At 30.7% G+C, this 14,360-nt stretch overlaps 2 protein-coding genes across 2 annotated transcripts in view; one reads left to right on the forward strand and one right to left on the reverse strand.

Annotated features, from left to right (window-relative positions):
• Nucleotides 1–1,091: 1,091 nt before the first annotated feature.
• Nucleotides 1,092–6,373, reverse strand: LOC108903294 (tryptophan--tRNA ligase, cytoplasmic). Its single transcript, XM_018705420.2, has 3 exons — nt 6,132–6,373; nt 5,357–5,768; nt 1,092–1,890 (listed from the first exon to the last, which is right to left on the reverse strand). Exons 1-3 carry the CDS (start codon nt 6,262–6,264, stop codon nt 1,206–1,208), a joined length of 1,230 nt encoding a protein of 409 aa, XP_018560936.1. The 5' UTR covers nt 6,265–6,373; the 3' UTR covers nt 1,092–1,205.
• Nucleotides 6,374–7,129: 756 nt separating this feature from the next.
• The window catches only part of LOC108903293 (autophagy-related protein 2 homolog A), a 48,158-nt gene continuing 40,927 nt past the window's right edge, over nt 7,130–14,360 (forward strand). The window contains exons 1-6 of the mRNA XM_018705416.1: nt 7,130–7,375; nt 12,366–12,534; nt 13,196–13,342; nt 13,585–13,687; nt 13,745–14,150; nt 14,203–14,360. Coding sequence (XP_018560932.1) covers nt 7,205–7,375; nt 12,366–12,534; nt 13,196–13,342; nt 13,585–13,687; nt 13,745–14,150; nt 14,203–14,360 — 1,154 coding nt within the window. The 5' untranslated portion in view covers nt 7,130–7,204. The remainder of the gene's footprint in view (nt 7,376–12,365; nt 12,535–13,195; nt 13,343–13,584; nt 13,688–13,744; nt 14,151–14,202) is intronic.

The following is a 14,360-nucleotide window of genomic DNA, read 5'->3' on the forward strand; positions in this document are numbered from 1 at the left end:
AGCCAAGGCTGAGAAGTTTGCCGAAAAACTAGGCATTATTGACTTTAAAGCATCAGAAGGTTGGCTTGGAAAATTTAAGCACCGTCATAATATTACCTACGGTAAAATGAACGGAGAGGATTTTTCCTTCTTCCCTCCATATAACAAAAACTCTCTAACGAAAAAAAATCCCCGGTCCCTTAAGATTCATTAAAAAGAGTTTATACTGTAAGTGGAAAAAAAATGGTGAAAATCAATAATTTTTTTTTCAAACATGTCAAAACTTCAATTTTCACAATTTTTACCCACAATGAGGTTCATATTCTTAGAAAACATATGAGTAATGCAGGAAAACAACCATTTTGCTTTCAGATCAAAATTGTGACCTCCACATTTCCCGTGAACAACCAATTCGGACGACCTTCAGCCCATAATTTTGGCATTTTTAACACAAACGACTTGAAAAAATTTGTAAATATACCTAGTTCTTAATATTAACAAAATAATGTCAAAGTTTAATTAAATATTAATTCATTTGTCCCACTCAAAATAATTCATGAAAAACACCTGAAAATCAGCCTCCTAATGTGGCTTTCCCCGTTAAACGAAGGTCAATTTAAATTTAGCTTAATTTCAAAACTATGTATAAAGTACATATTTAACATTAATCATAAGCTTATTTAAAAATGTGCTTTGAAATAAATAAATAAATATTTTATAATAGTTAAAAATGCTGGTAATCATTAAATATTAAAATTTAGTTTCCGAGGTGTCATATACTGCTTCAAAACCTCATCCGTAATTTTAGCTCTTCTCCGTTGTTGTTCAATTAACAGAGGTGTGAGAATGTCAATAAGGATTTTCTTTAACTCGCCCGTTAACAAGGCACCACTGGTATANCGACCTTCAGCCCATAATTTTGGCATTTTTAACACAAACGACTTGAAAAAATTTGTAAATATACCTAGTTCTTAATATTAACAAAATAATGTCAAAGTTTAATTAAATATTAATTAATTTCTCCCACTCAAAATGATTCATGAAAAACACCTGAAAATCAGCCCCCTAATGTGGTTTTCCCCGTTAAACGAAGGTCAATTTAAATTTAGCTTAATTTCAAAACTATGTATAAAGTACATATTTAACATTAATCATAAGCTTATTTAAAAATGTGCTTTGAAATAAATAAATAAATATTTTATAATAGTTAAAAATGCTGGTAATCATTAAATATTAAAATTTAGTTTCCGAGGTGTCATATACTGCTTCAAAACCTCATCCGTAATTTTAGCTCTTCTCCGTTGTTGTTCAATTAACAGAGGTGTGAGAATGTCAATAAGGATTTTCTTTAACTCGCCCGTTAACAAGGCACCACTGGTATAGTCCCTCCTTATTTGCTCCAGTTTCTCATCATCTTCGAGGAAAAATTTCAAATACTGATACGATATATCAATATCACAGTTACCGCCCAACTTTCTATGATCCTCCACCGTCGCTTGGCCGCCGGAAAAGGCGTGTTTGTTTATTTTATTTTTTACTTGTTTGGGTGTGTCGTTACAGAAAATTGTGGTATTAGCGTCAGAGGCCGACATTTTAGTCTGAGCTCCCTGTAAGGCCGGGAAGAATTTCGAATGTAATAATGCAGGCTTCTTGAAACCTAACCGTGGACTCACATCTCGGGTCATACGAAAGTATGGATCTTGGTCTATTGCACATGGTATAAGACACTGTATCTTTTTATTGCCAAAGATATCAGGGAATGAGGTAGATAAACATGGAGTTGCTTGCACAGCTGGAAATCCAATTTTACCAATGACGGTACTGTCATCAAAGCCGAAGATCCCCTTCACTTGATTGAATGTTACACATTTTTGGATTCTGATCATATTCCTATAGAATTCTGGACACTGTCTGTAAATAAAATAAAGTTTATTAGTACTATTGATATCATATGAAAACATTTTTTATTGTCTGGAAGTAGGTACATACCTATTAATGACATCTTTTAAGAAACATTGTGCAATAAGGACAAGTCAGGGGTTGTTCTTAATACACCTGGTTTTGCTTACTTTAAAACAACACATTGAGAAGTAAATAATACGAAAACATGCTATCTCAAATTAAGCTTGGAAAACATACTAGCTCGGATCTTTAAGTAAAACATGCTATCTCAGTTTCACTAGAAGTTTAACTTGGCACATTGAATGATTGAAACTGTGCATTTATAATAAACTTATACAGGGATAGCCAGAAGTACGGAATAAAATTCATATCTTTTGAATGAGTAAATTTTTTTTTAAATGCCGAAACATGTTAACTGATTTTGATTTTTTCCCATCTTTCGGTTATATACAATTAATTTTTCTTCAACCCCCTTACCCCCAGCTACCCCTACTTTTTTTTTCAAATGGAAACATAAGGCATGAGGGGGCTTGTTGAATAGCTTATAGAAAACTGAATCCAGTCATACCAAATAAACAAGTTTTATTTTTTCAATAGCAAGGTTTTTAGGGTTGTATAAAACACCTACTTACACAAGGGAAATAAAATTTAATTATCTTCAGTGTTATCCTCCATGAATTTGCACAGAATAAAATAAAGAATTTGAAACTGCTAACGCAAAAAAGATATATTTTTCATGTTGCATTTTTTTGGTACTACTTACTTGCCAGGCTTTCTAGAAAATTTTTCGCTTTAGTTGTAAATTGGAGTTTGAAACGTTACTATTGTGTCAAAATCAAGTTATTTACTGAATTGCAATGGTATTATCGGAAAGGCAACGCATCGAAATCTTGATATTGCTTGGATGTGGAGACAAAATAAGAAGTCAGGCTGAAGTGCGCGATTTATTTAATGCGAAATATCCCGAAAACCAAATCTCGCAAGGGACAGTTAGTAAAATATTTCACAAATTTGAGGAACACGGTACAGTACAGACTTTGCCCAAAACTGGACGGGCACGTGCTTTGAATGAAGAAAAGAAATTAGACATTGCATTAGAACTTGTTGAAAATCCTCATACTTCAACTGTTTCATTGGCCCGCAATCACGATGCTTCTCGAACTGCAATTCGAATGTTTCTGAAACAAGAGAAATACCACCCCTATAAGGTATGTCTTGTCCAAGAGCTTTTGGAAGACGATTATGATAGGCGATTACAATTTTGTGAGGAAATGATGAGACGGTGTGACGACAATAATGGTTTTCAACGAGACGTACTTTTTTCGGATGAAGCTACGTTTTATTTAAATGGAGTGGTTAACAGGCACAACTATCGCTTTTGGTCCCAGGAAAATCCACACTGGACATGCGAATCGCATACGCAGCATCCACAAAAAGTTAATGTATGGGCAGGTATCATCAACAACAGAATCTTGGGCCCATTCTTTTTTGAAGAAAATCTTACTGCCGCACGCTACCTGGATTTCCTAACATTTGACCTGATACCTGCTCTAGCTGTGATTTTCCCTCATGAAATTGATCCAGATATACCGAATGAAAGAATTTGGTTCCAACAAGATGGCGCTCCCCCACATTTTGGTATTGATGTTCGAAGATACTTAGATGAAATGTTTCCAAATCGCTGGATTGGTAGACGGGGTACAGTTGAATGGCCGCCAAGATCCCCCGACTTAACACCCCTGGATTATTTTCTTTGGGGATATTTGAAAGAAAGAGTCTACCAGGACAGACCGGATAATATTGAGAATTTAAAGAACAAGATTAGGGCGGAGATGCATAATTTACCAGCTGAAGTCATTCAGAATGCTGTGGACAGCTTTTACTATCGTCTTGGAGAATGCCAAATAGTGAATGGAGGACATTTTCAGCATTTGCGACATTGAGTTTATTTTTGTAAATTATCTAGTTGTTTCAATTTCTAAATGAAAAAAAACTTGTTATTGAAAAAATAAAACTTGTTTATTTGGTATGGCTGGATTCGGTTTTCTATAAGCTTTTCAACGAGCCCCCTCATGCCTTATGTTTCCATTTGAAAAAAAAATAGGGGTAGCTGGGGGTTAGGGGGTTGAAGAAAAATTAATTATTATAATAACCGAAAGATGGGAAAAAATCAAAATCAGTTAACGTGTATCGGCGTTTTAAAAAAAATTAACTCATTCAAAAGATATGAATTTTATTCCGTACTTCAGGCTATCCCTGTATAATATATTTTTCAAAATGTTTATGTTCAGGTACACTGTTTAATTTATTCAACATTTTTCAATTAATTTTGTTAAGTTACTGTTATAAATGACAAAATTCTTAATTAATAAAATAAAATAATATGCAGTATGGTGCAACACGTACATTACTCGAAGTTTTTTGAAATAACAAATTATAAAAAAATTATGTATATATAAAAATTATTACTAAAAATTATTCGATTTTTTTCATACAAGTTTGCTTTGATATAAAAATTAATAGCGCACTCTTACCTGATTTATAGTCGCCACTCTTACTTTTATTAATAGAGTTAACATAATACCTAGGTAATCAGAATATAAATATAATGTATAAAGTTAAATGATATGTATATATCGATGCGACGGGCGCATATGCTATGCACATGCACATTTCCGCGGTTCCCCATGCACACATGTTTATCATCAGCAGATCATAAAGTACCGGTAATAAAAGTGTCGCATACCTACATTTCGTTTCCAAAGTCTATGCAAGGACTTTTTTTCTAATTAATACAATAAGCCTCTATGCAACCGTCAAAATATAAATGAAAACCCTGTACATTCAACTCAAAACATCTTTTAAAAATGATATTGAAAATTTTAATAAGTATCACAATATTTTCCTTAATACAAATATGGCCATAAGTATTTTTTAAATACGTTGATGATTATAAAATAAATCATGTACCTATATAATTGATAAGCCCACATGATGGTTATCATATAAATTTACTTTATGTTTATTTATCAAAATAAAAACTGATATTACAAAAATAATAATGCAAATCTGAACTGATCATGTCTTATTTATTTAACAACTTATCAACAAGATTTAAATCATGAATATTATCTACACAATGACATAATCACATTTCCTCAGAATTCAATACATGTTATCAAATCAATAAAACAATTTTTTTTTATATTAATTACTATGATATAAACTAAAAACAAAACCCTGATTCTTCCTTATTTTTATATTCTTTTTTCAAAATATAGGACACTCTAACTAAATTAGCAAAAATCTTTTTGTGATATACATTGAAAAATAAATTTCAAACTCAATAAAATACATTTTTTCGGTTTAATCCTGTGAACACTTAAATAGAGAGGACGTAAAAATCTCAAATAAAAGATTTGGAAGCATTATCTTTTGTATAAATTACTGGCATTGACTAGTTTCAAATACCTACCCTATATAATCCAAATCGGAGAAAATAAATGTTTTCTCTACATTAAAACCAACTGCGATAATGTCTTTTGCATTTTCATAAGCCATCTTATGTGCTTCTTCCAACTTAATATCCTTCCATAATGTTTTCTCGTCATCTGTCAACTGAATGACCAAAGGCACATCAAAAACATCCTGAAGCCATTTACACAATGTAAATGGAATAAGATGGCCTAAATGCATTGATGATGAAGATGGACCTCGCCCAGTGTAAAGATAAAATGGTTTGCCCGATTCATAGTTAGTTAAAATGGTGTGCATATCTCGATGTGAGAAAAATACACCCCTTCGTAGTAAGTGATGCACTTTTTTACCAGTTACCTTCTCAAACCTGTCAATGAGTTCCTGATCAATTTTGGAACTGCCAAATTTCTCTAAAATGAATGTATCATAAAAAAGACTATCTTCCAAGATGTACTAAATTATAAATATTTTATGCATCGGATATAACTTGTTAAAATATCAGCATAAAAATTGAAATTGCATCATATGCATTACGACAAAGAACTGATTGTAAAATAAATATTTTTTAATAAAAACAAGTTTGATTTTGATATATGTGGTTATTTGATACATTACTGAGTTTATATGTTAGAAAACAGCTGATAAATTTGCTACCTTATGGAGAGATCGACACTTAAAGAACAATAATGATCTTTGCATTTTAATAACAAGCTTATTATATTTTTCCTTTCAAATATATATACAGGTATATAGCTAAATTGTATTGAACTTACGTATTAATTTATTATAATCTACACCAGTCTCCGATTTACTCACTACATTCCAAGGATCTACTACATCTTCATTCTCGTCATTGTCGTTATTTAAATTAAGATGATTTATATTGTTAATTATTTCACCAGACATTTTAATTTAAAAATTAATATTTGTTATCACTTCAGTTAAATATTATATTACAAAAAAACCTTGTAGTGCTAATACAACAGATACCTTTCATTAGCAAAAATCTGTCACTATTTAAGGTTATGTTATAAATTCAACAATGTGGAAAGTCGACAAATCGCCCAAACTACATTTAATCCAATTCTCATCTCGTACCAGAGAGCACAGTCTACAGTAATGAAATTTATCATCATCGAATTTAAACTTACTATCTATTCCAATTACAATCCAAATAAAGTTATTGGATAGATGTAGTTTATTTGTATTTTATAATATATAGGTACCTATGAAATAACTGCAAATATTAATCATTTAAAGTTTCTTTCACGTATTGTATTATTTTCGGTATTTTTATATTTAATACCTACTCAGTTTTAAGTCCAACTGCCATCCAGCAATATAGGTAGGTAATATATAAATATAAATAATATTCAACAAACTACTTAAAAATTAATTAATTAAATTAAATTATTTAGGTTGGCTTAAATGTTTATATTAATAATTATTGTAACTCTTAATATTTTGGATGAGCATCATTTTGGATTCATTTGTAGTTAGCGGGAAGATTGAAAAGTGACATTTGCTATTGTACTTGGAGCATCAATGAAGTACTTGAACGATTATATAATCTTATATTTTAGATGCTGCATCTTATGTTTAGATATACTCATTAAAGGCAGAAATAATTTAATACCGTAAATATAGTGCAAAGACAAAAAAAGAGTGAAGCAATAAATAAATTTTCACGCATTAATGCAATGACCATGAACGGAAACAGCTGTGCAGTTTCGCGTTCTGTCAAAAAAATTAGTCAAAATTGTAGCATGTCGCGAAATGTCAGTAGACGCTAGGCTTCAAAACAAAGAAGTGTATTTATTTAAATGAGTTTTGCTAAAGGCTAACCATGCCTTGGTACCACAATATAGTACCTGAAAGTATAAAGAAAAATGTGTGTGCTTATCTCTTACAAAGATATTTGGGACAGTTCTTCGAGGAAAAATTAAACAGAGATCAATTAAATATAGACTTCTATAATGGTACGGGAACCGTTGAAAAAATCAGCCTTGATGTTCAGGTAGGCATGATCATAACAATCAGAAATTGTGTTTAAAGGAACACCCTGTTCCGAAACTAGCTCAGAATAGTACTAATTATTATTTCTTTATCATTAATATAATCAAAACTACTCGCTGCGTCATTTCTTCATACTGTACCTTCATATACTTGTTAGGAATGAACTGAGAACTGATTCCGTTTTAAATTGCGTATTATTTTCATTTACATTCTAATGGAATTATCAATTTACTGTTTGTTATGCACAGACACGTTCAATACAATGTATAAGAATTGGTTCATCTTTTTCCTTTTTTTTTTCTTTTATTTGGTATAGTATTTCAATTAAATTTTATGTGCTTTTCAATAATTTTGAATTGTTTGAGTTTGCATGTAGAAACCAATGTAAAAAAACAACTTTTAGTTTAAAAAATCATTCATTGTATTGAATACCTACTAATAAAAGTTTTAATTTTGGAAAGATATCTAACCTCAGATAAATCACCTACAAAAATATTCATCCAAAATTTAGGTGTTGAAATTGTTAAAATACATTTGCTGAACGATATACCTACATAAAGTGGTTTTAGAGCTTCACGGCCTGTGCTGATATTTAAAATACAATGTTTTTTTCGCGTTGTTACGCCTTTGCTTATGTACCTGGTCACCACCTCTTACATGCTTATATTGCACTTTCTTAATTATAGCTGGGAATCGTTGACCTGCCTTTGCTGTTCTCGGGCTAGGCTCTGTGGACGGACCCACTGTCAGAACCTCTAGGCCCACCATGATGTTTATTGTACATCCAATATTTCTAAAAATTGAATGTAACCAGTCACAGAGGCCACTATCTTTCTTTGAGGAGCAGTTCTGTCCGTAGTGACCTTAGAATCAACAACAAAAACCAAAATGAATGGCAGGATGGGCCTAGGTGTTCTGATAGTGATTTTGCTCCCACAGAGTCTAGCCCGAGAACAACAAGGGCAATTCAAAGATTCCTAGCTTAGGCTAAGGAAGTGCAATGTGAGTCTGTAACTGGCAGTGGCCAGTTTCATAGGTTAAGTCATAACAAGCTGAAAAAAATCATTGAACTTTAAATATTATACGTACATATATTTTTAATAATTATCCTCAACTTATTATGTATACATAAAACTGACTTTTCAGAAAATGAATTATGTTGATTGGAAGTAGGTAATAATACATCCTTTTGTTTTCTTGTTTTAATTTCCATACACTCTATTTCCATTACATTACATTCACAGTTAAAGTTAACTGGGACAAAGACGAATTTCTTATAAATACTCAAGGAAGTTTTGTATAGATACTTCAATATAGACTAACATGCCCATGTTCCAAAATATGGGTACCTCAAGATCTATTAATGTATTATCTAATTATAGTCTACAACGAGGAAATGTTCTGCTTTAGTTTTCACATGTATAAATAAATTACGGTGTAGCATTTTTAAAATTAATTGCTTTTATTCTGTATTAGGCAATTTTAAATATTTATATTTCGATTTACATAAAACTATTTATTGAGAGAAACATTTTGCTATTTGCACAATATAAGTAATGCCAGATTTGTAAATAGAAAAATTTTAATAGTTGGAATTGATATATTTCTTTATCTCAAATAAAACATTATCAACCATTTTAACAGTTTCAGTTTTATTTCACTATCAGCAGTGTTTATAAAAAAACCTATATATTTATTTCTTTACATATTTATAAGTTTTAGCCTTGATTGTTTATTTCGACGTCGAGGTTATCTTAAAAATATTTGAAGATATTCAGAATCTGTTAATGAATTCTTTTTCCCATGTACACTATTTTTTATTGAAATATACGTGGTGAATCATAACTTTATTTTATCGAAAGAGATTTTGCATGAACAAATTTTAATGTGTATTCTTTTTTAAATACGTTTTGTGTACTTATACGAAGTTGTTATCACAATATTTTCAATGACATTTTTAGATACACTAAGGCCCGATACTTTGAGTCTCAGTTAAGGTTTGATTAACTAATCAGGCGATTTGACTGTGATTATACATAAAATAAATCAGTATATGAACAGTCTAATCACCTGATCAGTTAATGAAGCTTTAACCGAGACTTAAAGTACCTACTGTTGTGGCTTTTTCCATGAATTTATATTGTATAATTTTCTACTATTTAGATTAGATAGTAAATAATTAATTTTACCTACGACCACTACTGTAAATACTTAAAAACACACCGTCTGCGATCAATGTAAGATTCCTATTACGTACGGTAAAAAAATCGCACAGTTTTCCTAGCAACCGCCTAGCAACGGCCAATACAATACTGTTTGTATTGACCGTTGCTAGGCGGTTGCTAGGAAAACTGTACGATTTGTTTACCAAGCTGTGCGTTTTTTTTACCTTACGACGTAATAGGAATCTTGCATTGATCGCAGACGGTGTGTTTTTAAGTATTTAAAGTAGTGGTCGTAGGTAAAGTATAGTACGTAATACGTGGTGTAATGCAATTACGCACTCATAGAATTACTCACTCGCCGCTAGGCGGCGTCGTGCGTAACTTTTCCATTCGTGCGTAAAATGCTTTTTACAACACTTATTACGTAATATACTATTATCAGCTAAACGTTATATAAGGATATAAAATTTTTATTATTAGGTATAGTTTCTTAATGATGGCAACTTCAAATCTGTAAAGCATTTATTATTTTATATAAATAAAGAAAAATGAAACATGTTCCTAAAATTTATGATTATTCTGTTCATTATTAATTTTTAAATCTTATAGGTAAACGGATAATTAATTATTCTCTATTATTACCTCATAGTACCTAATCTAATTAAGTATTGGATACAAGTATATTAAACTTACATTCCTAAAGTTAATGATCTGACTTAAGGACATTATTACTCAAAGAAATATAATATACAGGCCAGTTCAGGTTTTTATCACAAGCTGAAAGAGTAAAATATTTTAACCAGAAAGTTTCTTAGGAACATCGTTTGTAGAACGTTTTGTCCTCGAGTGTTAATAATAATCGAAGATGTTAATATTAATAAAATAAAAGTATATATTTCAAGGGGGAAACTGTAGGAGTAATTTAGTTTATTGTGGAAATTCAGGAAATCCACAGGAATAATTTGGTGTACAAGCTTGAATAATATTTGAGTAATACTTCAATAATATTTAAGTAGTAAAACAAATATTTCTGTCACATATGAATCACACATTTATCTGAAGCCACCACTCCTCCACTCTACCTCTTTTTTTATTACTTCTGAATAATACTTGAGTAATTAATTGTGAAAATGAGTATAAGCACAGGCTTTGGCTAGTGATTTCCTTCCTGGTTAAATTTCATGGTTTCTGAGAAGCGATTATTTTAAAATGATTGCAAATAATCCTTTTAAATAGAAATATCCATTTTTTTTAATTTAATAAATTTCTGTTCATATTTCCTACCCCTTACACTTTAAATTTAAGTTTCCCAGAAATTTAAATTACCTATTTATGCCATTGCACTTCCTTATTATTAGCTAGAAATCTTTGACCTGTTCTTGTTCTTGGACTCGGCTCTGTGAGGGCGGATTCGCTATCAGAACCCCTAGGTCTACCTTGATATTCATTTCAGTTCTTGTTGTGGTTCTAAGACAGACTGTCAGGGTATGAAGAAATAGGTACTGTATGATCTTGTATGTTTTTTTAATATTGGTGTAATAATCCAAAAATGGACTATAAACGTTGAACATTACTATACTTTATGGCTCAGAAGGACAGCTTTCTGTAAGAAGAAAAGAAAGGGAAAGCATTCTGTCTTTCCTCCCAAATTAATGCATATTATAGTGTCGATCATATGAAGGATACAATTAAAAATTCAAGTAAACTCCTTCATCTATCTTTTAAATTTGTCTGTGATGCATTTGGACTCTTAAGAGTTTTTAGTTGGGGAACCATTTTGATTTCTTTGATGACTCCTAAAACTAGGAATTGTAGTACCTTCTCTCAATAAACAATATTCAATAAATAAATATCTGCTAAGAATCGCAACTTCCACCACAGCTTGTTTTAAATGATTTAGGTGATTGGAAGAAGGATGTGGAATTGTGGAAAGGACTGGGGGCGATTTTGATGATTTCTTCTCGGTACTGCAGGATTGTGGTGATTTTCCAAGGAAATCATCTACAAATTGTGGATGATTTCCTAGGAAAATCTACACTAACTAAAGAACTAAACTAAAGAAAAATCTGTTTTAAAACAAACTAAACACTTGGTTGTAAATATTACTCACTTTACAAAACAAAAATTGATACTATTTTTTGTTAGATGTGTCATTATTCATCCATTTTATATACCCTTAAAAAATAAAAGTTACCATCTATAACTTTTCAAATTTTTGACATATCGACCATATCGTTTATAATTATATTTCAAACAAAAAATTCCAATAAATTGTCCTTATAGAACAAACAGTCTGAATTATGTGTGATATATTTTGTATGATAGGTTTATTTTAAAATAATAAAGATAAGGACTCTAAAATAAAAAATCTGTTTTTCTTAGAAATGCCACTTCAAAATGAAAATCACTAATAGAATGTTCATAATACTTAGTGATGTCAAAATATTGCCTTCGCATGTGTTTAAGTTAACTACTTATATTTTACTTGTACATAATAAGGTAAATCAGTGTTGAATCTGTACCCCGAAAATGAAGCTTTCTATGTGATAAAAAAAAAATTTCTAAACATAATTAAGTAGTTCTATCTCATGATGAGTTCCCCAATAAAAATCTAGACCCTCTGTATATAATTTCTTTGTATTCAAACCTACATGTTATGAACATCGATGCTCATAATCAATTTAAAATTATCTTTTTACTCATATACATATATTTACATCTAATATCTAATGACTACTATTTTTATATTTATCATTGTTTTGTGGCATAATAAATGTAATACTAATTACACTACAAATATACTTAAGTTGCTCTATTTTACTTAAGGCTCTCAATGAACTTGGCGAGCAGCAGAATTGGCCCATGGAGTTTGTAGATGGTTATATCGACAAACTCTACTTGAAAGTCCCATGGTCATCGATTTTGAAAGATTCAAGTTATGTAGAAGTAACAGGTTTGAAGTTGACGCTTCAACCAAAACAACGACATGAGTCGGGTAAGTTATAGCTACTTTATTTTTTCAAACTATGAATGTGAAACAAAATGGAAACATGTCAATTTATAAATATGCATTTTTCAACCCAAATTCTTGTTCTTTTGGTGAGGTAATTTGCTTTTAATGTATACACATGTATAAATGTGTGTTCTTTGGCAAATGAAATAAGGTGTAAGTAATAACAATTTAATATTTGACGATTCTAAGGCACAAATGAAAACAATTTAAATTTCGATTAGTTCAACACCAAGGAACTTAATGAGTCACACTTGTTGATAAACACAATGTGTAATCACATTCCATTTTGAAGTTTACTACCAGAGAGGCATATATTTTGTTATTCAAGTATTAAGTGTTCATTGAAAATGAGATTATTAGCGATTGATTTAAGTCATATTTTTTTTTTAAATTACATGTGCAATTTCAAATAAAAATCTAAATATTGGTCATTAAAAACACTACATATAAATACAATGGATACTCGTTCCACATTTTAAATAAAAAAATAATTTAATTCCTATAAACTTAATGATTTATAGTACACATTCAGAATTATTTGTTTTACTAATGTTACAAATTAAAAATAAATCGAAATATTTACTACTTTTACTTTTTCAAAGTTTGTTTATTTTGTTATGGAGGTATTTATTTTATATTATAGCTACATCAATGTTTGAGTCAATGTGGAATTCCATGACCAGTTCCATGCAACTAGCAGAGGAGTGTGCAAAACAAGATGCGGAAAGTGCCCCTAATGAAGCACAACCTTTTGAGGGTCTCGAACTCTTTGCACAAACAATTGACTCTAGTAGGTTGCCACAAATCCGTTCTTAAAAAGCAATAGTTTATTAATATTTACTTTAATCTCATGATTTAAAGAAATTACAGATATATTAATAGAATTTGTTTTTTTTTGATAGTAACACTAATAAAAATTTTGGTTACCCGTTTAATAAGAAATATGGATTTATTTGAATAAACAGAAAATAATGTTGATCTTTTACACCAACTACCATTTATTAGGTACATATCTATTTTTTTTTTTTTTAGTTTTAAATAGGGTGAAAGTAAAGTTTGTCGACACTGTCATACAGATTGAACATGTTCCTAAAGATAGCAGTACTGGTGTAGGAATCATCATAAACTTGGACATGTGAGTAATATTTTAAAACTGTCTTTGTTCGTAACTGTATATATTTTATTATTTTAGCATCGATTACTCGGATGAATCGGGTAATGACCCTACTTCTGATGAAGCCACAGATTTAACAAATCAGGACTCAAAAAAAGCCTACCTAGTGCAATCATTCACAACAAAAATATTTACCATACAAGGTGTTTCTATGTCCACAGTAGAGTTTGCTAGTAAAGCTAGAACATTTTCTCGGTCGGTATTATTATCACAGAGTCATCATTCTGATAATCAAAAAGACGACTCATTTGTAACAGTCTTGGAAAAAAGCAATTTAAATGATGATGGCAATGTTAGCGGTAGCAAAGGGGAAGATAAAAAAGTACCTATGAGTGAACGAGAAAATCTATCAGAAAAGCCCACCAACCCATTTGAAAGCGATAGGCACGTGATTTTGTTTGGAAAGTTTTCTAGTACACAAGAGGTTTGGGAATGATTTCTTACATTCGATTTTATATTACGTTGTGCTGTTTTAGATAAGAATTCGCTTGAAGCAGTCGGAAAACTTGTCTGGGCCAAAAGTTTCTATAGAAGTAAACTTGGGGTCACTAATAATGTTCTTCTCACCTAGACAACTGTATATTTTTATCGAATTAGCTAAAGGTTTAGCAACTCCAGAAATTGAGGATACCAG

The sequence above is a fragment of the Anoplophora glabripennis genome, unplaced genomic scaffold (assembly GCF_000390285.2).
Source record: "Anoplophora glabripennis isolate ALB-LARVAE unplaced genomic scaffold, Agla_2.0 scaffold92, whole genome shotgun sequence".
Lineage (NCBI taxonomy): Eukaryota > Metazoa > Arthropoda > Insecta > Coleoptera > Cerambycidae > Anoplophora > Anoplophora glabripennis.

What these genes read in the sequence shown, in the direction of transcription:
- LOC108903294 (XM_018705420.2), bottom strand. Translation starts at nt 6,264, where the DNA reads ATGTCTGGTGAAATAATTAACAATATAAATCATCTTAATTTAAATAAC. An exon ending in AGATTATAATAAATTAATAC is followed by an intron (nt 5,769 to 6,131) that starts GTAAGTTCAATA and finishes CATTCATTTTAG; the next exon opens with AGAAATTTGGCAGTTCCAAA. An exon ending in TCCGATTTGGATTATATAGG is followed by an intron (nt 1,891 to 5,356) that starts GTAGGTATTTGA and finishes TTTTATTTACAG; the next exon opens with ACAGTGTCCAGAATTCTATA.